This window comes from Canis aureus, chromosome 19 (genome assembly GCF_053574225.1).
Source record: "Canis aureus isolate CA01 chromosome 19, VMU_Caureus_v.1.0, whole genome shotgun sequence".
In the NCBI taxonomy this organism is placed as follows: Eukaryota; Metazoa; Chordata; class Mammalia; order Carnivora; family Canidae; genus Canis; species Canis aureus.
In genome coordinates this window covers 48,790,791-48,818,301 of record NC_135629.1, presented here as the reverse complement: position 1 = coordinate 48,818,301, position 27,511 = coordinate 48,790,791, and the positions used below count along the sequence as shown (strand labels likewise).

General features: G+C 40.8%; 1 protein-coding gene and 1 pseudogene across 1 annotated transcript; both read right to left on the bottom strand.

Annotated features, from left to right (window-relative positions):
- Positions 1-2,007: 2,007 nt before the first annotated feature.
- Positions 2,008-2,976, bottom strand: LOC144291120 (olfactory receptor 7A17-like). Its single transcript, XM_077860850.1, has one exon. It carries the CDS (start codon positions 2,974-2,976, stop codon positions 2,008-2,010), a length of 969 nt encoding a protein of 322 aa, XP_077716976.1.
- A 14,123-nt stretch (positions 2,977-17,099) lies between these two features.
- Positions 17,100-17,928, bottom strand: LOC144289342 (olfactory receptor-like protein OLF4; annotated as a pseudogene).
- Positions 17,929-27,511: the final 9,583 nt, after the last annotated feature.

Here is a 27,511-nt window from a genome sequence, read left to right as displayed (position 1 = left end):
AAGTTGAATTCTTTTTTCTCAATTTTATTTTATTTTACTTCAATTTATTTTTTAATAATAAATTTATTTTTTATTGGTGTTCAATTTACCAACATACAGAATAACACCCAGTGCTCATCCCATCAAGTGCCCCCCTCCGTGCCCGTCACCCATTCACCTCCACCCCCCGCCCTCCTCCCCTTCCACCACCCCTAGTTCATTTCCCAGAGTTAGGAGTCTTCATGTTCTGTCTCCCTTTCTGATATTTCCTATCCATTTCTTCTCCCTTCCCTTCTATTTCCTTTCACTATTATTTATATTCCCCAAATGAATGAGAACATATAATGTTTGTCCTTCTCCGATTGACTTATATCACTCAGCATAATACCCTCCAGTTCCATCCATGTGGAAGCAAATGATGAGTATTTGTCATTTCTAATAGCTGAGTAATATTCCATTGTATACATAAACCACATCTTCTTTATCCATTCAACTTTCGATGGACACCGAGGCTCCTTCCACAGCTTGGCTATTGTGGACATTGCTGCTATAAACATCGGGGTGCAGGTGTCCTGCCATTTCATTGCATCTGTATCTTTGGGGTAAATCCCCAGAAGTGCAATTGCTGGGTATACTCTCACCACTGCTATTCAACATAGTACTAGAAGTCCTAGCCTCAGCAATCAGACAACAAAAAGACATTAAAGGCATTCAAATTGGCAAAGAAGAAGTCAAACTCTCCCTCTTCGCCGATGACATGATACTCTACATAGAAAACCCAAAAGCCTCCTCCCCAAGATTGCTAGAACTCATACAGCAATTTGGCAGTGTGGCAGGATACAAAATCAATGCCCAGAAGTCAGTGGTATTTCTATACACTAACAATGAGACTGAAGAAAGAGAAATTAAGGAGTCAATCCCATTTACAATTTTACTTCAATTTAGTTAAAATTCAGTGTATTCTTACTTTTAAGGGTAGAATTTAATGATTCATCAGTTGCATATAACACCCAGTGCTCATTACATCATGTGCCCTCCTTAATATCCATCACCCAGTTATGCTATGCTACCACCAACCTCCCCTCCAGCAACCCTGAGTTTGTTTCCTATATTAGGATTCTCCTATGGTTTGTCTTCCTTTCCAATTTTGTTTTATTTTATTTTTCCCTCCCTTCACCTATGCTCCTCTGTTTTGTTGCTTAAATTCCACATATGAGTGAAATCATATGATAATTGTCTTTAGAGAAGTTGAATTGTAAGAAGTGGAAATTTCAAGAAACTCATAAGAGCAGACTCTATTTTCACAATGATCAAAGAATCATGTTTTACACAAAAGATTCATAGCTGTCATGTTTTGGTTTTGAAAAGGAAAAGAAACTTTATTGTTATTATTATAGAAACCTAATAGAGACAGGAGAGGAAAGGAATCTACACATAGATGATAGTAATAGTAGGTAATAAGTGATAATAAGGTAAGTTACATCAAACCTAGTACTTACAACATCAAACCTCATCAGCTGGCGAAGCCCACAGAAATAGCCAGGCTGGAGTCCTGATTGAGAGGCCTGGGCAGAGCATCCTCCCCTCAGGTGAGACTTTCAATTGACCATCTGCATAAGGGCCATATTCATAGTGCACATGATAGAGTTTGAAATTAAGCATGCTTGTCTACTTGCAGTTTGGGGTAAGCTGCATTTCCATGATATCATGTTTCCATATTTTCAATGATCCTGGACTTTGTGTGTCTGTGTCCCCTCCCAGAGTCCATTTCAGGGGTCCAGCCCAGCCTGGAGCAGGAGAGGGTGTGAGACAAGATTTAAGCTCTTGGCATCCAGACCAGAATCATCAGTTCTGACCTGGAGGCCAGATACAATACACAAGTAGGCTTGCAAGGTTATTCACATAGCAGGAGTCTCACGAACAACATTCCTTAGCCAGCTGTGTACATGCAGATCTAGGTGGCCGGTTCTGAGGGGCAAGTCACAAAAACATTTACCCATACAGAACAAATGGCTTTGAGCTTTGCAGTCAAGGGCATTTCTTTGCTACCAGGACAATTGTCCCTTTTAGAGCTGTCCTTCTGAAAAACCTCATCAGAGCCCTCTTTATATCTCTGTTCCTCAGGCTGTAGATGAAGGGGTTCAGCATGGGTGTGACCACTGTGTACATCACTGAGGCCACTGCACTTGTCTGGTAGTTCTGGGTAGCAGCAGAGCTAAGATACACTCCCAGGACCGTGCAATAAAATAAGGAGACAACTGAGAGGTGAGATGCACAGGTAGAAAATGCTTTATATTTGCCCTGGGCTGATGAAATTCTATGTATGGAGGAAATAATCTTAGAATATGAATAAAGGATCCCAGCAAGGGGACCACCAGCCAACAGCACAGTTGAAACATATAGCACCGTGTCATTAAGAAATGTATCAGAACAGGCAAGTTGGATCATCTGATGAAGTTCACAGAAAAAGTGGGGTATTTCCACTTCTCTACAGAAGGACAGCCTCAATATCATTAAGCTCTGTAATAAGGAATTCAGGACACTCATGATCCAGGACACCAGAACAAGCAGTCCACAGAGCTGGGGGTTCATGATGACCGTGTAGTGCAGGGGGTGACAGATGGCCACGTAGCGGTCATAGGCCATCACAGCCAAGAGAAAGTCATCCCAGCCTGCAAATAATGTGGATAAAAAGATCTGGCTGATACATCCTGTATAAGTTATAATATTGTTCTGTGTCTGTATATGCACCAGCATCTTTGGGACGATGGTAGAGGTGACACAGATGTCTAGAAAGGAGAGGTTGGAGAGGAAGAGGTACATGGGGGTGTGGAGGTGGGAGTCAGAGCTGACAGTTAAGATGATGAGTAGGTTTCCAAACACAGTAGTCAGGTAAATGGAGAGGAAAAGCCCAAATATGAGGGGCTGTAGTTCTGGTTTGTTTGTTAATCCCAGAAGAAGAAATCCTGAAATTTGTGTATCATTTCCTGGTCCCATGTGGTGGTCTTGATGACTACAAGTTAGGGGGAAAAAGATGAATTTTAATACAAATGTGCATTAGTAACATGGCAGAAATGCTATAATTATAATGAGGAAAGTTATATGGGGGGAAGCAGGCATAAAAAAGTGGATGGGATGTTCTCTTTACTGGGAGCTCAAGGGGACCTAAAACAAGGTGACACTTGAGGAGAGACCACAGGAAGTCTGCATGGGAGACACGAGATTACCTGGGGATGGTTTTGCCTTGTAAGAGAAAGAACCAGTGCAAAGGCCATGAGGAAGTCACCTGTTTCAGATATCTAGGACTCAAAATGGAGCCAGTGTGGTCAGAAGATGGAACAAGAGGGAGAGTGATGAGAGATGTTGTCAGTGAATGTTGAGGAATAAGGTGGCCTCCCCACTGTAGCTGAGATTTCAAGATACAGGGAGTCCTTCATTCACATAGTGTTTCTTGCACTTCAGTAATTTGTTTCTAAGGAATCCTGTCAATAAAAAAGGATCCTTTCTGTATTACCAAGTATTGGTTAAGACCCTGGAGTCTGTATTTTAAGGGTCCTATATTGCGCACTATAGACTCCTGGGGCTATGTGACTACCAAGCTCTTCTCAGCCCCAGCTACAATATTTAGGAAAGAAATGGTATTAGTCCCTGGGAGGTCCCTAAGATATCATGGTGATGAAAAAGTTTCCCTGGTTCTGGCTGCATTCCAACCCTAGGTATATCCCCTTGATGCACAGAATAACTAATAAAGATGCAAAAAGTAATTTCTCCAGAAGAGGAAAGAGTGACATATTTATTGTGTTAAGACACCATACTGTACTAACATCTTCTAGAAATATGAGTAAAAGGGGGACACCTGGGTGGCTCAGACAGTTAAGTGTCTGCTTTCAGCTTGGGTCATGATCCCAGAGTTCTGGAATTGAGCCCCACATTGGGCTGTCTGCTCTGTAGGGAGGCTGCTTCTCCCTTTCCCTCTGCCTGCAGCTCCATATACTTGTGCACTCTTTCTCTGTCTCTCTCTCTCTGTGTCAAAAAAAAAATCTTAAAAAAGAAATATGAGTAAAAAGAATAAATCCACAAATGACCCAAGAAAATATGCAATGTACCAAAATAGTGGATATTTATCAAGATGAAATAGTAGAAGACTTTTCAAAATTATATTAAATGCAAAATTTTGGAAACAGGGAATGATTTTTGAATTTTGGATCTACTACACATTAGCTGTTTGGATTTGGGAAGACAACCTATTTATTCAGAATAGTGGGGTAGTGGTATTTATCCTCCTAAGGTAGTTGACTGATTGAGTCCATATATATAAAAAGTTGAGCATGGTTCCTTCCTTTAAGTACATGAATGATTGTTCTTCAGTCATGTTTGTATGTGTGTGTACATATATATGGATTTGTGTGTTTGCATGTACATACATGCTTGATCATAATGTAAAAGGCTTATTCACTGTGGATGGTTAAAAAAAAACTGGGATCTAATGCAGTAAAGGAAAAAATGATTTTAATAGAAAGACAGTGCTTGCTAATATGGGGAAAACAGTATGAATGTAGAGTCCATCAGAAGACCAGGTTGCAGAGGGACAAGGCAGTCAACGTGGGTGCTGATGTGACGTCAGACTCCAGGAAGCCCACACTGATTGCTCCACTGGTCTCATCATAGGGTCCACCTCAGGACGCTGATCTAATTATTACTCCTGTCCCTAAGCCCTGTTTATTTGACCACACTGGTTCTTGTGTGGACAAGAGTAGATAAGGCTGGCTTCTTTTACTTTCCTTGGTGGCATTTGTTCCTTTTTTTTTTATCTTGGGCTTTGGGTTTGATCTTTGATACATCAAATGAGTACTCACCTGTCTTGGTTCTCCTTTCCTTGTCTGCCATGCAGAAACCTTTTTAAACCATACTCTGCAAAATCTAGCATGTTCCATGACAATCTATCCCCTTTCTGTATACGACTTATGGTTGAAGACCTTGTGTCATATGAGCATTTATTGCCCTGTTCTCCATTTTAATGTATGATCCAGGGAGCAGCAGCCTCACCTGCTTTGTTCACCTCTTTGTGTTCATAAAGGTGTGCATTTGTATAGAAACAAGTATTTAAAAAAATGGGCATTCATTAAATAGAAAGAATGGTAGGGAAAATAAAATCATGTTAAATATGGTGGTTTCCAATAACTGTCTTGAACAAAACTGGACAACTGTCTAATACTAACATCTTACAGAAAAGATAGACAATGGCAACAATGACGTCAACAAGGGCCTGTAATTCAAGATGAAATGGTGAAAAGCTTGGAAATAGAAGAATAAGAAAATATACTTTTTAATATACAGTGCAGGAAGCAGTATCCCAAGTTATAATTTGGGCGTATGTAACCATAAATGGATTCTTTAATGCTTAGGAAAAAGATGCAGGGATCTTTAGTTGAATACAGAAGAATATGATTCACATAATGACAGGAGGTGATTGCTATTTAAAAAAAACAAATCTAATTCCAAGATATAAAATGTTAGAAATAAGGAAAATTAGACATGAAATAAGATGGAAATATGTGTAAAAGCAATGCTTACTACTAAGGATGAGGAAGAAATTCATGTTTAAAAGGAATGAGGATGTTACAAACTGATAGATTCAACCACTCAAAATACGAGTGGTTGAATTGTTCCATAATACCCTCTAGTTCCATCCATGTTGAGGCTCTCACTGGATCCCATAAATACATCTGCTATATACAAGGATTAAGTGGCAAACAGCAAACTTGGTGAAAAAAAATTGCCATTCTTTTCTTGAAAGAATGGGATCAAAACTCAATAAAAGCACACAGACCCCAGTACATGAAAGCAATATGCTTACAGTAAGAATTTTCACATCTGAAGTAAATAGCTAACAAAGTCAAAAATATATTCACTCAGTATACGGGATGAGCACTGGGTGTTATACTATATGTTGGCAAATTGAACACCAATAAAACATAAATTTATTAAAAAATATACTCAGACTTCTTGGTAATAGAATAGTTGCAAAGTGATACTCCTTGGCATATTTCTTCATGCATATTAGGCACATTTTTCCCCAGTGAATACAATGGGCAAGACAGTACTGTGAAATATATGTCTTTAAAAATGCCGTCATAAGGTAATATTTACCTCTATGGACCTGGATCCTTCTAATAAATACAAAACAAGCTAAATGCACCCTACCTGAAAAAATTTTTAAAATGCTCTCACTCCACGGCTCACTTCCAAGCCTAATACTGTTTTCCTACTCCCCTTAGCTGTAAAACTCCTTGAATATGTTCTAATTTCACCAAGACCACTAAGTTCCCCATTCCTTTCTCTGTCTCATTCAACTGGATTCCCATTCCCACTAAATATCGACAGTGATTCCTCTATTGCTGAGTCCAACTAGCACTTCTTTTTAAAACATATTAGGTGAATTATTTTTATTTTTTTTGTATTTTTTAATTGGAGTTCGATTTGCTAACATATAGCATATCACCCAGTGCTCATCCCATCAAGTGCTCCCATCAGTGCCCCTCACCACCACCCCAACCCCCCTGCACACCTCCCTTTCCACCATCCCTTGTTCGTTTCACAGAGTTAGGAGTATCTCATGTTTTACCACCCTCACTGATAATTTCACTCATTTTCTCTCCTTTCCCCTTTATTCCCTTTCACTATCTTCTATATTCTCCGAATGAATGAGACCACATAATGTGTGTCCTTCACCGATTGACTTACTTCACTCAGTATAATACCCTCTAGTTCCATCCATGTTGAAGCAAATGGTGGGTATCTGTCGTTTCTAATGGCTGAGTAATATTTTTAAATTGATAGTCAACAGGTAAACAAACATGCAATCTCATGGTTCTGGGATAGGCTGGTTAGACTCTCAGGTGAAGTCAGGTAAAGGGTCCCAGGTTCCTTCTCTCTGATCCTTTCCTGAAATACCTGCTGAGCTCTCAGACTCACCTGGGTGGGGTCTATAAGGTGAAAGTCCCTGTGTGGAGGGCCCAATTCCTCCCTGGTTGATGAGAGACAGGAGCTCTGTTCCCAGACAGGACAGCAGGAAGCAGTGAAGGGAGGATCCCCAGTCAGACCCAGGAACTCCAAAGGAACAACCATGTCCTGTCCTACACAAGGATGCGTCACAGTAAGGGACTGCAGTGTAGGAGGCATTTACAGCTCCCTGTGTCTCTCTGCTCATTAGGCACTGTTTCCATTGTTACTCCCACCTCAGAGCATATTATTTCCCCATGGGCCACTGGTCTGGACAGAAAGAAATTTTTTTCCTGCCAATTCTCTGTTCCCAGGAGACTAGATTAGAAGTCAGGTGAATTCAGTTTTTATTACTTCTTCTCCATGATCTTGCCTGCCTTCTAGAGCTGTAATCACCTTGCATCTTATTCCAATTTTGAGTTCATGTTTTCTCCAAATCTAAGACGGAGGAACCTGTTTAATCAGGTCTGATGGACCCCCCAAAGTACTGTCTTATGCCAGAGAAGATCTTGTGATAACTCTAGAAAATTGCTATTTCTCTCTTTAAGAAGAGAGAGAGGTATCTTAATTTGCTATAACCATATGGATACTGTGCCCTGGTCTTTGTGATGCTTCTGACAAATCAATTAGGTAATTCATGCTTATAACACAAATTCAGAGCTTCAATTTAGTGCTCCATTTAAAAAAGTTTGTTGAGCACCAGGTGTTCTACCCAACGGACAAATTATTGAACACTAAAAAAATATACCTCTACTATATCCCCCCCACAAAAATTTTCCTGGCAGATTAAAACACTAATTGGAAAAACATAACATTATTAGAAAAAAATATAGGAAAATGTGTTTATGACCTTGGAGTAGAAATGCTTTTATTAAATAATGTGTAAAGAATGAATAAAATATATATCACATATGATTTTAAAGTTTCTTAATTATGAGATATTTAGATCTTTTTAGGCTTCATACACTGAGCTTAGAATCCTATATCGATTGTTTTTTCATTTTTACAAGAGTCCACACTGTAAGGATTATACTGTATTGAACTTTAATCTATACTTGGTTTTTTTTGATAAATTTAATTTTATTGGTGTTCAATTTGCCAACATACAGATTACACCCAGTGCTCATCCCGTCAAGTGCCCCCTTCAGTGTCCGTCACCCATTCACCCCCTGCCCTCCTCCCATTCCACCACCCCTAGTTCGTTTCCCAGAGTTAGGAGTCTTTATGTTCTGTCTCCCTTTCTGATATTTCCCACACATTTCTTCTCCCTTCCCTTATATTCCCTTTCACTATTATTTATATTCCACAAATGAATGAGAACATATAATGTTTGTCCTTCTCCGATTGACTTACTTCATTCAGCATAATACCCTCCAGTTCCATCCATGTTGAAGCAAATGGTGGGTATTTGTCGTTTCTAATAGCTGAGTAATATTCCATTGTATACATAAACCACATCTTCTTTATCCATTCATCTTTCGATGGACACCAAGGTTCCTTCCACAGTTTGGCTATTGTGGACATTGCTGCTATACACATCGGGGTGCAGGTATTCTGCCATTTCACTACATCTGTATCTTTGGGGTAAATCCCCAGCAGCGCAATTGCTGGGTCATAGGGCAGATCTATTTTTAACTCCTTGATGAACCTCCACACGGTTTGCCAGGGTGGCTGCACCAGTTCACAATCCCACCAACAGTGCAAGAGGGTTCCCCTTTCTCCGCATCCTCTCCAACATTTGTGGTTTTCCTGCCTTGTTAATTTTCCCCATTCTCACTGGTGTAAGGTGGTATCTCATTCTGGTTTTGGTTTGTATTTCCCTGATGGCAAGTGATGCAGAGCATTTTGTCAGGTGCATCTTGGCCATGTCTATGTCTTCCTCTGTGAGATTTCTGTTCATGTCTTTTGCCCATTTCATGATTGGATTGTTTGTTTCTTTGCTGTTGAGTTTAATAAGTTCTTTATAGATCTTGGAAACTAGCCCTTTATCTGATATGTCATTTGCAAATATCTTCTACCATTCTGTAGGTTGTCTTTTAGTTTTGTTGACTGTATCCTTTGCTGTGCAAAAGCTTCTTATCTTGATGAAGTCCCAATAGTTCATTTTTGCTTTTGTTTCTTTTGCCTTCGTGGATGTATCTTGCAAGATGTTACTATGGCCGAGTTCAAAAAGGGTGTTGCCTGTGTTCTTCTCTAGGATTTTGATGGAATCTTGCCTCACATTTAGATCTTTCATCCATTTTGAGTTTATCTTTGTGTATGGTGCAAGAAAGTCATCTAGTTTTATTCTTCTGCATGTGGATGTCCAATTTTCCCAGCACCATTTATTGAAGAGACTGTCTTTCTTCCAATGGATAGTCTTTCCTCCTTTATTGAATATTAGTTGACCATAAAGTTGAGGGTCCACTTCTGAGTTCTCTATTCTGTTCCATTGATCTATGTGTCTGTTTTTGTGCCAGTACCACACTGTCTTGATGACCACAGCTTTGTAGTACAACCTGAAATCTGGCATTGTGATGCCCCCGGCTCTGGTTTTCTTTTTTAATATTCCCCTGGCTATTTGGGGTCTTTTCTGATGACACACAAATCTTAAAATAATTTGTTCTAACTCTCTGAAGAACGTCCATAGTATTTTGATAGGAATTGCATTGAACGTGCAAATTGCCCTGGGTAACATTGACATTTTCACAATATTAATTCTGCCAATCCATGAGCATGGAATATTTTTCCATCTCTTTGTGTCTTCCTCAATTTCTTTCAGAAGTGTTCTATAGTTTTGAGGGTATAGATCCTTTTTCTCTTTGGTTAGGCTTATTCCTAGGTATCTTATGCTTTTGGGTGAAATTGTAAATGGGATTGACTCCTTAATTTCTCTTTCTTCAGTCTCATTGTTAGTGTATAGAAATGCCACTGATTTCTGGGCATTGATTTTGTATCCTGCCACGCTACCAAATGGCTGTATGAGTTCTAGCAATCTTCGGGTGGAAGCTTTTGGGTTTTCTTTTTTTTTTTTAATTTTTATTTATTTATGATAGTCACACAGAGAGAAAGAGAGAGAGGCAGAGACACAGGCAGAGGGAGAAGCAGGCTCCACGCACCAGGAGCCCTATGTGGGATTCGATCCCGGGTCTCCAGGATCGCGCCCTGGGCCAAAGGCAGGCGCCAAACCACTGTGCCACCCAGGGATCCCCTTTTGGGTTTTCTATGTAGGGTATCATGTCATCAGTGAAGAGGGAGAGTTTGACTTCTTCTTTGCCAATTTGAATGCCTTTAATGTCTTTTTGATGTCTGATAGCTGAGGCTAGGATTTCCAGTACTATGTTGAATAGCAGTAGTGAGAGTGGACATCCCTGTCTTGTTCCTGATCTTAGGGGAAAGGCTCCCAGTGCTTCCCCATTGAGAATGATATTTGCTGTGGGCTTTTTGTAGATGGCTTTTAAGATGTCGAGGAATGTTCCCTCTATCCTTACACTCTGAAGAGTTTTGATCAGGAATGGATGCTGTATTTTGTCAAATGCTTTCTCTGCATCTAATGAGAGGATCATATGGTTCTTGGTTTTTCTCTGCTGATATGATGAATCACATTGATTGTTTTACGAGTGTTGAACCAGCCTTGTGTCCCGGGGATAAATCCTACTTGGTCATGGTGAATAATTTTCCTGATGTATTGTTGGATCCTATTGGCTAGTATCTTGTTGAGAATTTTTGCATCCATGTTCATCAGGGATATTGGTCCGTAATTCTCCTTTTTGGTGGGTTCTTTGTCTGGTTTTGGAATTAAGGTGATGCTGGCCTCATAGAACTAATTTGGAAGTACTCCATCTCTTTCTATCTTTCCAAATAGCTTTAGTAGAATAGGTATGGTTTCTTCTTTAAACGTTTGATAGAATTCCACTGGGAAGCCATCTGGCCCTGTACTTTTGTGTCTTGGGAGCGTTTTGATGACTGCTTCAATTTCCTCCCTGGTTATCAGCCTGTTCAGGTTTTCTGTTTCTTCCTGTTCCAGTTTTGGTAGTTTGTGACTTTCCAGGAATGCGTCCATTTCTTCTAGATTGCCTAATTTATGAGCTTATAGCTGTTCATAATATGTTTTTAAAATCGTCTGCTATTCCTTGGTGTTGGTAGTGATCTCTTCTTTCTCATTCATGATTTTACTAATTTGAGTCTTCTCTCTCTTCTTTTTAATAAGGCTGGCTAATGGTTTATCTATCTTATTAATTCTTTCAAAGAACCAACTCCTGGTTTTGTTGATCTGTTCCACAGTTCTTCTGGTCTCGATTTCGTTGAGTTCTGCTCGAATCTTTATGAACTCTCGTCTTCTGCTGGGTGTAGGATCTATTTGCTGTTTTTTCTCTAGCTCCTTTATGTGTAAGGTTAGCTTTTGTATTTGAGTTCTTTCCAGTTTTTTAATGGATGCTTGTATTGCGATGTATTTCCCCCTCAGGACTGCTTTTGTGCATCCCAAAGATTTTGAACGGTTGTATCTTCATTCTCATTAGTTTCCATGAATCTTTTAAATTCTTCCTTAGTTTTTTGTTGACCCTTTCATCTTTTAGCAGGATGGTCCTTAACCTCCACGTGTTTGAGGTCCTTCCAAACCTCTTGTTCTGATTTAGTTCAGTTTTAAAGCATTATGGTCTGAGAATATGCAGGGGACGATCCCAACCTTTTGGTATCGGTTCAGACCCGATTTGTGACCCAGTATGTGGTCTCTTCTGGAGAAAGTTCCATGTGCACTTGAGAAGAATGTGTATTCAGTTGAGTTTGGATGTAAAGTTCTGTAGATATCTGTGAAATCCATCTGGTCCAGCATATCATTTAAAGCTCTCATTTCTTTGGAGATGTTGTGTTTAGAAGACCTATCGAGAGTAGAAAGCGCTAGATTGAAGTCACCAAGTATAAGTGCGTTATTATCTAAGTATTTCTTCACTTTGGTTATTAATTGATTGATATATTTGGCAGCTCCCACATTCGAGAGCATATATATTGAGGATTGTTAAGTCCTCTTGTTGGATAGATCCTTTAAATATGATATAGTGTCCCTCTTCATCTCTCACTACAGTCTTCGGGGTAACTTTTAGTTTGTCTGATATAAGGGTGGCTATCCCTACTTTCCTTTGAGGACAATTTCAATGGTAAATGATTCTCCAACCTTTTATTTTCAGGCTATAGTTGTCCTTCTGTCTATAATGAGTCTCTCGTAGACCGCAAATAGATGGGTCCTGCTTTTATCCAGTCTGAAACCCTGCGCCTTTTGATGGGGTCATTAAGCCCTTTCACGTTCAGAGTTACTATTGAAAGGTATGAATTTGGGAGCCCTGGGTGGCGCAGCGGTTTAGTGCCTGCCTTTGGCCCAGGGCGTGATCCTGGAGACCTGGGATCGAATCCCACATCGGGCTTCCAGGGTATGGAGCCTGCTTCTCCTTCTGCTTATGTATATGCCTCTCTCTCTCTCTTGCTGTGTGACTATAATAAATAAATAAAAAATTAAAAAAAAGAAAGATATGAATTTAGTGTCATCCTGATGTCTATTCAGACCTTGCTTTTTTGGATTGTTCCATGAACTTCTTCATAAAGGGGAATTTAAAGAGTCCCCCTTAAAATTTCTTGCAGAGCTGGTTTGGATGTCACATATTCTTTCAGTTCCTGCTCGTCTAGAAGCTCTTTATCTCTCCTTCCATTGTACCCAAAAGCATAAGATAGCTAGGAATAAAGCTAACCAAAAAGGTAAAGGGTCTATACCCTAAAAACTATTGAACACTTCTGAAAGAAATTGAGGAAGACACAAAGAGATGGAAAAATATTCCATGCTCATGGATTGGCAGAATTAATATTGTGAAAATATCAATGCTACCCAGGGAAATTTACACATTTAATGCAATCATTATCACAATGCCATGGACTTTCTTCAGAGAGTTAGAACAAATTATTTTAAGATTCGTGTGGTATCAGAAAAGACACCAAATAGCCAGGGGAATTTTAAAAAAGAAAACCATATCTGGGGGCATCACAATGCCAGATTTCAGGTTGTACTACAAAGCTGTGGTCATCAAGACAGTGTGGTACTGGCACAAAAACAGACACATAGATAAATGAAATAGAATAGAGAACCCAGAGGTGGACCCTGAACTTTATGGTCAACTAATACTCGATAAAGGAGGAAAGACTATCCACTGGAAAAAGGACAGTCTCTTCAATAAATGGTGCTGGGAAAATTGGACATCCACATGCAGAAGAATGAAACTAGACCACTCTCTTGCACCATACACAAAGATAAACTCAAAATGGATGAAAGATCTAAATGTGAGGCAAGATTCCATCAAAATCCTAGAGGAGAACACAGGCAACACCCTTTTTGAACTGAACTCAGCCATAGTAACTTCTTCAAGATACATCCGCAAAGGCAAAAGAAACAAAAGCAAAAATGAACTATTGGGACTTCATCAAGATAAGAAGCTTTTGCACAGCAAAGGATACAGTCAACAAAACTAAAAGACAACCTACAGAATGGTAGAAGATATTTGCAAATGACGTATCAGATAAAGGGCTAGTTTCCAAGATCTATAAAGAACTTATTAAACTCAACAGCAAAGAAACAAACAATCCAATCATGAAATGGGCAAAAGACATGAACAGAAATCTCACAGAGGAAGACATAGACATGGCCAAGATGCACCTGACAAAATGCTCTGCATCACTTGCCATCAGGGAAATACAAATCAAAACCAGAATGAGATACCACCTCACACCAGTGAGAAATGGGAAAATTAACAAGGCAGAAAAACCACAAATGTTGGAGACAATGCAGAGACAAGGGTACCCTCTTACACTGCTGGTGGAAACGTGAACTGGTGTGGCCACTGGGGAAACTGTGTGGAGGTTCCTCAAAGAGTTAAAAATAGACCTGCCCTATGACCCAGCAATTGCATGCTGGGGATTTACCCCAAAGATACAGATGCAATGAAATGCCGGGACACCTGCACCCGAATGTGTATAGCAGCAATGTCCATAATAGCCAAACTGTGGAAGGAGCCTCAGTGTCCATCGAAAGATGAATGGATACAGAAGATGTGGTTTATGTATACAATGGAATATTACTCAGCTATTAGAAACAACAAATACCCACCATTTGCTTCAACATGGATGGAACTGGAGGGTATTATGCTGAGTGAAGTAAGTCAATCGGAGAAGGACAAACAGTGTACGTTCTCATTCATTTGGGAATATAAATAATAGTGAAAGGGAATAGAAGGGAAGGGAGAAGAAATGGATAGGAAATATCAGAAAGGGAGACAGAACATAAAGACTCCTAACTCTGGGAAACGAAGTAGGGTGGTGGAAGGGGAGGAGGGCTGACGGTGGGGGTGAATGGGTAACGGGCACTTAGGGGGGCACTTGACGGGATCAGCACTGGGTGTTATTCTGTATGTTGGTAAATTGAACACCAATAAAAAATAAATTTATTAAAAAAAAGAAAAAAAAAGAAAAATGTGCAAAGGTTTCTGTTCATGTCTTTTGCCCATTTCATGGTTGGACTGTTTGATGAACAGAAATCTCACAGAGGAAGCCAACAACACATGAGAAAATGCTGTGCATTACTTGCCATTAGGGAAATACAAATCAAAATCACAATGAGATACCACCTCAAAGCAGTGAGAATGGGGAAAATTAACAAGGCAGGAAACCACAAATGTTGGAGAGGATGCGCAGAAAAGCGAACCCTCTTGCACTGTTGGTGGGAATGTGAACTGGTGCAGCCACTCTGGAAAACTGTGTGGAGGTTCCTCAAAGAGTTAAAAATAGATCTGCCCTATTACCCAGCAATTGCACTGCTGGGGCTTTACCCCATAGATACAGGTGCAATGAAATGCCGGGACACCTGCACTCCGATGTTTATAGCAGTAAGAAATGACAAATACCCATCATTTGCTTTGACGTGGATTGAACTGGAGGGTATTACGCTATGTGAAATAAGTCAATCGTAGAAGGACAAACATTATATGGTCTCATTCATTTGGGGAATATAAAAAATATTGAAAGGGAATAAAGGGGAAGGGAGAAAAAATAAGTGTGAAATATCAGAAAGGGAGACAGAACATAAAGTCTCCTAACTCTGGGAAATGAACTAGGGGGGGTGGAAGTGGAGGTGGGTGTGGGGGTGGGGGTGACTGGGTTGTCGGCACTGAGGGGGGCCCTTGACGGGATGAGCACTGGGTGTTATTCTGTATGTTGGCAAATTGAACACCAATACAAGTAAATTTATCAAAAAAAAAAGAGAAAAATGTGCAAAGGGAATAAACCTGTAATTTACAACATAAAATATAAAATGTGCATCAATGGAAGGGGATTTTTTAAGATGAATAATAAAGGGTTTTTCTGAATGATTTAAAAGTACACTTTTGGAATAAGAAAACCAGGTTTGTAATGCCAAATGTACCACATATAAGCTGTTTGAACTTGGGAAAGACAACCAATCCATTCCAAATGAATAACCTTACTCAGGTAGTGGCAACAGCAGTACCCACCCTCCTAGGGTGGCAGACAGCAGTTGTCAGCATATGTAAAAAGCTTGCAATATATTTCTTTCCTATGAGTAAAGAAGTGATTATCACCCATGAAGAGATTTGGCTGAATTTCTTCTATTTCATAAATATCTCCATTGTTTCCACATCTCTTGATAATAAAGTATTGTTGTGCCCAAGATTGTGAATCCAAGAAACCACCGAGGAGCCGACACCGATGCAAGTACACGAGGATTTATTAATAAGCTCGAGCTTGGGTCCAAGTATATCTGACAGAGCAAAGCAGGGCTTGGACCCTGAGATTAAATAATTTTCATAGCAATAAATGTATGATTTAATATTTTGCTTCATCATCCTTAAAGTCAATTGTGATTCTAAGGCCATATTATGTTGATCTAACTTTTCCATATTTGTCTTTCTGTGTAGATTCTACTTGGAGACATGGATTTTATTATCTTATGTTGCCATTGACTATGGTAGGCATGGTGCATACAAGCTGTATAACACCAGGATCCTTTTTAAAAAAAATTTTAATAATAAATTCATTTTTATTGGTGTTCAATTTGCCAACATACAGAATAACACCCAGTGCTCATCCCGTCAAGTGCCCCCCTCAGTGCCCGTCACCCATTCACCCCCACCCCCCGCCCTCCTCCCCTTCCACCACCCCTAGTTCGTTTCCCAGAGTTAAGAGTCTTTATGTTCTGTATCCCTTTCTGATATTTCCTACCCACTTCTACTCCCTTCCCTTCTATTCCCTTTCACTATTATTTATATTCCCCAAATGAATGAGAACATATAATTCTCAATGAATTGTCCTTCTCCGATTGACTTACTTCACTCAGCATAATACCCTCCAGTTCCATCCACTTTGAAGCAAATGGTAACTCCAGGATCCTAATGTGTAGAACAATCCCCATGATCAGCTACAACAACCAGGACATCAAAGTCTGCATTCTCTTAAAGAGCAGTTAAGGTAATGGTATACATATATATAATGGTAAAGGTAATGGTAAGGAATGATCACAGAGTGAAGCACAGTGGTCTCAGATTTTCCTCTGTTATAAACTTATATAAATACTTGTGATTGCCAAGAGTAGATTTTCCATAGGAGTAGTATTCAGTCAAACAGAACAAAAAATACTCATTATGATATATTTTATGTGAAAAGAAATTATTCTTAGCAGATCCATATGGTCCTTTGAAATAAGTGAGAATTTCCAAATATTTCACATCCAAGGTTAGGAATAGCATTGAGGGAGTAGGGAATGACAAAGGGAATATCTCTTTTGTATCAGAGATACCACAATGCTTAATAAATTGAGTTACATATATTGTACAAAAGGTTGAAATTTAAAAAAAAAGAAATTTCAGGAAAAAAAATAGAAGAGGAGCACTCCACTTTCACAATCTGATCAAAGAATCCAATGTTTGGCTCAGGCTTCAGGTCCTGCAATCATGGGCACTTCTTCAGCCCCAGAACGATTGGCCTTTTTAGAGCTGGCATCCCAGAAAATCTCATCAAAGCCTCCTTTATGTCTCTGTTCCTCAAGCTGTAGATGAAAGGGTTCATCAGGGGTGTGACAACTGTGTACATCACTGAGGCCACTGCACTTGAGTGGGAGCTCTGGGTAGCAGCAGAGCTAAGGTACACTCCTAGGATTGTACAATAAAATAAGGAGACAACTGAGAGGTGAGATGCACAGGTGGAAAATGCTTTGTACTTGCCCTGAGCTGATGAGATTCTATGTATGGAGGAAACTATCTTAGAGTAAGAGAAAATAATCCCAACAAAGGGACCACCAGCCAACAAGACAGCTGCAAAATACATCACCATGTTATTGAGAAAGGTGTCAGAACAGGCAAGTTGGATCATCTGATTGAGTTCACAGAAAAAATGAGGGATTTCCAACTTTGTACAGAAGGACAGCCGCAAGACCATTAAGCTTTCTAACAAGGAATGGAGGATGCTTATAATCCATGACATCAGAACCAATTGCCCACATAGCTGTGGATTCATGATGACCATGTAGTGCAGAGGGTGACAGATGGCCACAAACCTGTCATAGGCCATCACAGTCAGTAGAAGGACATCTAATCCTGCAAAGAGTATAAAAAAGTATATCTGGCTGATACAGCCTTCATAAGTGATGACTTTGCTCTGAGTCTGGATGTTCCATAGCATCTTGGGGACGGTGGTGGAGGTGAAACAGATGTCCACAAAGGACAGGTTGGTGAGGAAGAAGTACATGGGAGTGTGAAGGTGGGAGTCAGAGCTGACAGCCAGGATGAGGAGCAGGTTTCCAAACACAGTGATCAGGTACATGGAGAGAAAAAGCCCAAATACGAGTGGCTGTAGTTCTAGTTCCTCTGAAAATCCCAAAAGAAGAAACTCTGAATCTCCTGTAAGGTTCCCTGGTTCCATGGGTTGAAGGTAACTACCAGGATATAGAAAAGTAAATGATGAATTTTTACAGAAGCAAGCATTAGTAACCTAGCATCAGTGCTACCGCTTACATTTTAGAATCAGGAAATTAGTTTCATTATGTTTATAGCAGCAATGGCCACGATAGCCAAACTGTGGAAGGATCCTCAGTGTCCAACAAAAGATGAATGGATAAAGAAGATGTGGTTTATGTATACAATGGAATATTACTCAGCTATTAGAAATGACAAATACCCACCATTTGCTTCAACGTGGATGGATCTGGAGGGTATTATGCTGAGTGAAGTAAATCAGTCGGTGAAGGACAAACATTATATGGTCTCATTCATTTGGGGAATATAAATAATAGTGAAAGGGAATATAAGGGAAGGGAGAAGAAATGTGTGGGAAATATCAGAAAGGGAGACAGAACGTAAAGACTGCTAACTCTGGGAAACGAACTAGGGGTGGTAGAAGGGGAGGAGGGCGGGGGGTGGGAGTGAATGGGTGACGGCACTGGGGGTTATTCTGTATGTTAGTAAATTGAACACCAATAAAAAATAAATTAAAAAAAAAAAGGAAATTAGTTTCAAAGTATGCGTGTGGTCTTGTCCCCTTTATGGTATCCCTAACACCATTTCTCATCAGGAATTCTGTTTCCATCTGTCTGTTCCTCAAGCATAATGTAGATTCTGTTTTTATTGAGAATATTTTTCATTCCATTAAGGAATACATACTGAATACTGACCATGTTCCAGGCACTGCATAGACAATGTATATAGAGTGCTGAGGAAAAAAAATGTCCTTATAATTTTATGATGGAGAGAAAATATAAGGAAATACAAATAAACAAATAGCATGTCAGATGGTGAGATGAGCTCTGAAGACAAGGAAAACAGGTATAAAGGAGAGAGTTGATGGGGTGTTATCTTTTTTTTTACAGGATGTTCACGTAAGACTTACAAAGAGATAACATGTGAACAAGAACTCGAGGGAGATAGGAGGGTAGTGGAGTTTATCTCAGGAAGTGTGCATCCATCAAAGCAATAGCCAGGGCCAATTCCCCAGGGAAGCTGTTTGATTAGGAAAACCAAGGATCAAATGAAAGCCAGGGTGTTGGGAAGAAGCAAGAAGGAGTGTGATGAAAGGTGGTGGCAGTCTGTGTTGAGGAAGGAGGCAGCCATGTACTAAGACTGAAACTTTAAGACACAGGGAAGTCCCTCACTTTATTAATTTTGCAGGATTTTCTTAATTTTGTTATAAATATGTCCTGTGAATCAAAATGGACATACCCATTAGTAATTTCTGTTGATTGAGTTGTGGCCTCTGAAAATGTGAATATGTGTACCCTTGCTCTGAGGACTGCCCTCAGTTCACAACACACACACACACACACACACACACATACACACACACACACACACCATGACCCCCCACTGTGGCCTCCTGGGCTACAATTAACATACCTTTTCACCCCTGGTTATGATAGGTAAGCCAACAGTGGATACAGATCAATCCTGCCAGATTTTGTTAATTTTGTTATATTTTCCCTAAAAATGCAGAAGTGGTACCCAGAATCTACTGTGGACAAATAAAATTGGGGACGCTCATTTTCTGCCTAGTATCAATCTAAAGAAACATGGGCAATTTGCACAGTAAAGACAGAGAAAAAAGAGAAATGGCATGGACATGAGAGGGAAGACAGATCCAATAGTGTAAGTGACCCCTGAGACTGACCAGGAGGAAGAAGAATAGTCTTTGGTTCTGGTGACAGTCCTGACCTCCTTAGATCCTCTTGATGCCCAGCAAAAATAATAAAGGAGTGAAAGCCACAGTAGTCTTATTTTCATGGCGTGAAACATGTTATAGATGGAATGTTCAGAGAGACAAATGAGCAAAAGGTATAAACCAACTCTTTACAACAAGAAATAGAGAAAGTAGAACAGTAGCTGGGCTGTTTAAATATCATGGAGGAGAAGACTTGCTTTGCTGTGGCCAGTGTGTACTTATTTAACTGATCACTGTTTATTCAGCCCAGTGTGGGGTGAAGCAAGCCCCTTCCTCACTTGTCTTATGTGACGTATTTTCTTTGTTATTCCTGCTCTTTGAGGTTTGATCATTTTGACAAGTCTCTGATCTTGGTTCCTTCCTTAACCCCAGATCCTGCTCTCTACATCCTGCACTTGCCATGACAATCCATCTTGTTGCTCAAGATAGCTTTTTCACATGATTTTTCCATAAGGCCATTATATGACACACACATTTTATTGCACTCTGCCTTTGCCACAGTGTGCAGTACCAAGTGAGCAGGCACTTCATCTGCATTGCTGTTCACTTTTGTTTTTCCCAAATTATGGGGGTGTATGAGCCTTTTTATAAAAACCCATTGAAGAAAATGAGAAGTTATAGAACAAGAAGAAGGGCAAAGGAGATGAAACCCATTAACTAGGGTCATTTTACACAGTTGTATTAAGCAAAACAGAAAGGAACATGAAAAACAAACTGAACATGAAATACCACACACTAACTGAATAATATCAACATGAATTAGTAGCTTATTTAGCAAAGAGAATATAATATAAAATGTATCTAGAACTTTCTGGCACATAGTGATTGTTCTGTAATTATTTGCTGAATGAATCAGGAATTAGGTCAGTAAGACATGGACATTTAACAGATAGGAAGGTTGTACTTTAATTGCAACAGCCTGGATTGTTGAATTAACACTGGCACGAATGACTGTATGGGAGGAAATGAAGTGGTTCCTTATTGTACCCACCTTTAAAAAAATCCAAGAAACTATATGGAGGCCAAGAAAATTAGGGCCATTCAAGTTTAACATTGGCACAAGTACAGCTATTGTAGCTTCGGTAGCCATCTCAGGCCACTGCGACCACGCCACTGTGACCAGGTACTGAACTCTACTTTACCCCGGCTACAGAAAAAAGCACAAAGAGCGCCCTTATTGGAATAAGGAAGCAAGAGCTTGTGCCACCCCCACCCTTACTGAAAAACCCCACCTTACCCCTAGACCAGCCCATAAAAACTCAACTGTAACCCACCTCAGAGTCCAAGTCCCTGCTCCGCTATGTTGGGTATACTTGGACCCAAGCTTGAGCTTGCTAATAAGACCCAGCTGTAACTCACCTCAGGGTCCAAGTCCCTGCTCTGCTGTGTCGGGTATACTTGGACCCAAGCTCGAGCTTGTTAATAAACCCTCATTGTACTTGCTTCAGTGTCGGCTCCTTGGTGGTTTTCTCAGATTCGCAATCTTGGGCACAACTAAAGACACCAGCATAAAAGTAAATGATCCTTTGTAGATGAACATAGGAAAAAGTGCATATAAACTTTACAGGTGGGGAGTATCACTGAAGATGGCGGAAGAGTAGGGTCTCCAAATCACCTGTCTCCACCAAACTACCTAGAAAACCTTCAAATTATCCTGAAAATCTATGAATTCGGCCTGAGATTTAAAGAGAGACCAGCTGGAATGCTACAGTGAGAAGAGTTCGCGCTTCTATCAAGGTAGGAAGACGGGGAAAAAGGACTAAAGGAACAAAAGGCCTCCAAGGGGGAGGGGCCCCGCGAGGTCCCGGGCTGAGGCCGGGGCGAGTGTCCCCAGGACAGGAGAGCCCCGTCCCGGAGACGCAGGAGCTGCACCGACCTTCCTGGGCGGAAAGGGGCTCGCGGGGAGTTGGAGCAGGACCCAGGAGGGCGGGGAGGCCCTCGGGCTCCCGGGGACACTAACAGACACCTGCGCCCCGGGAGAGTGCGCCGAGCTCCCTAAGGGCTGCAGCGCGCACGGGGGACCCGGAGGGACCCGGAGCAGCTCGGAGGGGCTCGGACGGCGGCTCCGCGGAGGGGGCTGCGCGGCGCCGGGAGCAGCTCGGAGGGGCTCGGGCAGAGGAAGAGGCTCCGTGCGGAGGGGGCTGCGCGGTTCCAGGAGCAGCTCGGTGGGGCTCGGGGGCGGCTCCGCGGAGGGGGTTGCACGGCGGCGGCCCGGGAGCGCGAATCCACCAGCGCAGGCTCCGGAGCACAGGGCGCCGGGACACAGCCCAGGATCCCTCCTCCCCCGGGACAGGCAGAGGCCGGGAGGGCCCAGGACAGCAAGGACGCTCCTGCCCCAGCTGAGCAGAGCAGCGGCCCCGCCCCGGAGCCTCCAGGCCCTGCAGACGGAGTTCCTGCCGGAGCTGAATCCAGGTTTCCAGAGCTGCCCCGCCACTGGGGCTGTTCCTCCTGCGGCCTCACGGGGTAAACAACCCCCACCGAGCCCTGCACCAGGCAGGGGCACAGCAGCTCCCCCAACTGCTAACACCTGAAAATCAGCACAACAGGCCCCTCCCCCAGAAGATCAGCTAGACGGACAACTTCCAGGAGAAGCCAAGGGACTTAAAGAACACAGAATCAGAAGATACTCCCCTGTGGTTCTTTTTTTTTGTTTTGTTTTGTTTTTGTTTTTTGTTTTTTGTTTTGTTTTGTTTTGTTTTCTTTTGCTTTTTGATTTGTTTCCTTCCCCCACCCCCTTTTTTTTCTCCTTTCTTTTTTTCTCTTTTTCTTCTTTTTTTTTTCGTTTTTTTTCCTTTTTCTTCCCTTTTTTTTCTCTTTCTCTTTTCTTTCCTTCTTTCTCTCCTCTCTTTTTCTCTTTTTCCCAATACAATTTGCTTTTGGCCACTCTGCACTTAGCAAAATGACTAGAAGGAAAACCTCACCTCAAAAGAAAGAATCAGAAACAGTCCTCTCTCCCACAGAGTTACAAAATCTGGATTACAATTCAATGTCAGAAAGCCAATTCAGAAGCACTATTATACAGCTACTGGTGGCTCTAGAAAAAAGTATAAAGGACTCAAGAGACTTCATGACTGCAGAATTTAGAGCTAATCAGGCAGAAATTAAAAATCAATTGAATGAGATGCAATCCAAACTAGAAGTCCTAACGACGAGGGTTAACGAGGTGGAAGAACGAGTGAGTGACATAGAAGACAAGTTGATAGCAAAGAGGGAAACTGAGGAAAAAAGAGACAAACAATTAAAAGACCATGAAGATAGATTAAGGGAAATAAACGACAGCCTGAGGAAGAAAAACCTACGTTTAATTGGGGTTCCCGAGGGCGCCGAAAGGGACAGAGGGCCAGAATATGTATTTGAACAAATTCTAGCTGAAAACTTTCCTAATCTGGGAAGGGAAACAGGCATTCAGATCCAGGAAATAGAGAGATCCCCCCCTAAAATCAATAAAAACCGTTCAACACCTCGACATTTAATTGTGAAGCTTGCAAATTCCAAAGATAAGGAAAAGATCCTTAAAGCAGCAAGAGACAAGAAATCCCTGACTTTTATGGGGAGGAGTATTAGGGTAACAGCAGACCTCTCCACAGAGACCTGGCAGGCCAGAAAGGGCTGGCAGGATATATTCAGGGTCCTAAAGGAGAAGAACATGCAACCAAGAATACTTTATCCAGCAAGGCTCTCATTCAAAATGGAAGGAGAGATAAAGAGCTTCCAAGACAGGCAGCAACTAAAAGAATATGTGACCTCCAAACCAGCTCTGCAAGAAATTTTAAGGGGGACTCTTAAAATTCCCCTTTAAGAAGAAGTTCAGTGGAACAGTCCACAAAAACAAAGACTGAATAGATATCATGATGACACTAAACTCATATCTCTCAATAGTAACTCTGAATGTGAACGGGCTTAATGACCCCATCAAAAGGCGCAGGGTTTCAGACAGGATAAAAAAGCAGGACCCATCTATTTGCTGTCTACAAGAGACTCATTTTAGACAGAAGGACACCTACAGCCTGAAAATAAAAGGTTGGAGAACCATTTACCATTCGAATGGTCCTCAAAAGAAAGCAGGGGTAGCCATCCTTATATCAGATAAACTAAAATTTACCCCAAAGACTGTAGTGAGAGATGAAGAGGGACACTATATCATACTTAAAGGATCTATTCAACAAGAGGACTTAACAATCCTCAATATATATGCTCCGAATGTGGGAGCTGCCAAATATATAAATCAATTATTAACCAAAGTGAAGAAATACTTAGATAATAATACACTTATACTTGGTGACTTCAATCTAGCTCTTTCTATACTCGATAGGTCTTCTAAGCATAACATCTCCAAAGAAACGAGAGCTTTAAATGATACACTGGACCAGATGGATTTCACAGATATCTACAGAACTTTACATCCAAACTCAACTGAATACACATTCTTCTCAAGCGCACATGGAACTTTCTCCAGAATAGACCACATAATGGGTCACAAATCGGGTCTGAACCGATACCAAAAGATTGGGATTGTCCCCTGCATATTCTCGGACCATAATGCCTTGAAATTAGAACTAAATCACAACAAGAAGTTTGGAAGGACCTCAAACACGTGGAGGTTAAGGACCATCCTGCTAAAAGATAAAAGGGTCAACCAGGAAATTAAGGAAGAATTAAAAAGATTCATGGAAACTAATGAGAATGAAGATACAACCGTTCAAAATCTTTGGGATGCAGCAAAAGCAGTCCTAAGGGGAAAATACATCGCAATACAAGCATCCATTCAAAAACTGGAAAGAACTCAAATACAAAAGCTAACCTTACACATAAAGGAGCTAGAGAAAAAACAGCAAATAGATCCTACACCCAAGAGAAGAAGGGAGTTAATAAAGATTCGAGCAGAACTCAACGAAATTGAGACCAGAAGAACCGTGGAACAGATCAACAGAACCAGGAGTTGGTTCTTTGAAAGAATTAATAAGATAGATAAACCATTAGCCAGCCTTATTAAAAAGAAGAGAGAGAAGACTCAAATTAATAAAATCATGAATGAGAAAGGAGAGATCACTACCAACACCAAGGAAATACAAACGATTTTAAAAACATATTATGAACAGCTATACGCCAATAAATTAGGCAACCTAGAAGAAATGGACGCATTCCTGGAAAGCCACAAACTACCAAAACTGGAACAGGAAGAAATAGAAAACCTGAACAGGCCAATAACCAGGGAGGAAATTGAAGCAGTCATCAAAAACCTCCCAAGACACAAGAGTCCAGGGCCAGATGGCTTCCCAGGGGAATTCTATCAAACGTTTAAAGAAGAAACCATACCTATTCTCCTAAAGCTGTTTGGAAAGATAGAAAGAGATGGAGTACTTCCAAATTCGTTCTATGAAGCCAGCATCACCTTAATTCCAAAGCCAGACAAAGACCCCGCCAAAAAGGAGAATTACAGACCAATATCCCTGATGAACATGGATGCAAAAATTCTCAACAAGATACTGGCCAATAGGATCCAACAGTACATTAAGAAAATTATTCACCATGACCAAGTAGGATTTATCCCTGGGACACAAGGCTGGTTCAACACCCGTAAAACAATCAATGTGATTCATCATATCAGCAAGAGAAAAACCAAGAACCATATGATCCTCTCATTGGATGCAGAGAAAGCATTTGACAAAATACAGCATCCATTCCTGATCAAAACTCTTCAGAGTGTAGGGATAGAGGGAACATTCCTCGACATCTTAAAAGCCATCTATGAAAAGCCCACAGCAAATATCATTCTCAATGGGGAAGCACTGGGAGCCTTTCCCCTAAGATCAGGAACGAGACAGGGATGTCCACTCTCACCACTGCTGTTCAACATAGTACTGGAAGTCCTAGCCTCAGCAATCAGACAACAAAAAGACATTAAAGGCATTCAAATTGGCAAAGAAGAAGTCAAACTCTCCCTCTTCGCCGATGACATGATACTCTACATAGAAAACCCAAAAGTCTCCACCCCAAGATTGCTAGAACTCATACAGCAATTCGGTAGCGTGGCAGGATACAAAATCAATGCCCAGAAGTCAGTGGCATTTCTATACACTAACAATGAGACTGAAGAAAGAGAAATTAAGGAGTCAATCCCATTTACAATTGCACCCAAAAGCATAAGATACCTAGGAATAAACCTCACCAAAGATGTAAAGGATCTATACCCTCAAAACTATAGAACACGTCTGAAAGAAATTGAGGAAGACACAAAGAGATGGAAAAATATTCCATGCTCATGGATTGGCAGAATTAATATTGTGAAAATGTCAATGTTACCCAGGGCAATATACACGTTTAATGCAATCCCTATCAAAATACCATGGACTTTCTTCAGAGAGTTAGAACAAATTATTTTAAGATTTGTGTGGCATCAGAAAAGACCCCGAATAGCCAGGGGAATTTTAAAAAAGAAAACCATATCTGGGGGCATCACAATGCCAGATTTCAGGTTGTACTACAAAGCTGTGGTAATCAAGACAGTGTGGTACTGGCACAAAAACAGACACATAGATCAGTGGAACAGAATAGAGAATCCAGAAGTGGACCCTGAACTTTATGGGCAACTAATATTCGATAAAGGAGGAAAGACTATCCATTGGAAGAAAGACAGTCTCTTCAACAAATGGTGATGGGAAAATTGGACATCCACATGCAGAAGAATGAAACTAGACCACTCTCTTTCACCATACACAAAGATAAACTCGAAATGGATGAAAGATCTAAATGTGAGACAAGATTCCATCAAAATCCTAGAGGAGAACACAGGCAACACCCTTTTTGAACTCGGCCATAGTAACTTCTTGGCAAGATACATCCACGAAGGCAAAAGAAACAAAAGCAAAAATGAACTATTGGGACTTCATCAAGATAAGAAGCTTTTGCACAGCAAAGGATACAGTCAACAAAACTCAAAGACAACCTACAGAATGGTAGAAGATATTTGCAAATGACATATCAGATAAAGGGCTAGTTTCCAAGATCTATAAAGAACTTATTAAACTCAACACCAAAGAAACAAACAATCCAATCATGAAATGGGCAAAAGACATGAACAGAAATCTCACAGAGGAAGACATAGACATGGCCAACATGCATATGAGAAAATGCTCTGCATCACTTACCATCAGGGAAATACAAATGAAAACTACAATGAGATACCACCTCACACCAGTGAGAATGGGGAAAATTAACAAGGCAGGAAACCACAAATGTTGGAGAGGATGCGGAGAAAAGGGAACCCTCTTACACTGTTGGTGGGAATGTGAACTGGTGCAGCCACTCTGGAAAACTGTGTGGAGGTTCCTCAAACAGTTAAAAATATACCTGCCCTACGACCCAGCAATTGCACTGTTGGGGATTTACCCCAAAGATACAAATGCAATGAAACGCCAGGACACCTGCACCCCGATGTTTCTAGCAGCAATGGCCACGATAGCCAAACTGTGGAAGGAGCCTCGGTGTCCAACGAAAGGTGAATGGATAAAGAAGATGTGGTTTATGTATACAATGGAATATTACTCAGCTATTAGAAATGACAAATACCCACCATTTGCTTCAACGTGGCTGGAACTGGAGGGTATTATGCTGAGTGAAGTAAGTCAGTCGGAGAAGGACAAACATTATATGTTCTCATTCATTTGGGGAATATAAATAATAGTGAAAGGGAAAATAAGGGAAGGGAGAAGAAATGTGTGGGAAATATCAGAAAGGGAGACAGAACATAAAGACTGCTAACTCTGGGAAACGAACTAGGGGTGGTAGAAGGGGA

Excerpts from the sequence above, each read along its gene's own strand:
- LOC144291120 (XM_077860850.1), bottom strand. The coding sequence starts at position 2,976 with ATGGGACCAGGAAATGATACACAAATTTCAGGATTTCTTCTTCTGGGA.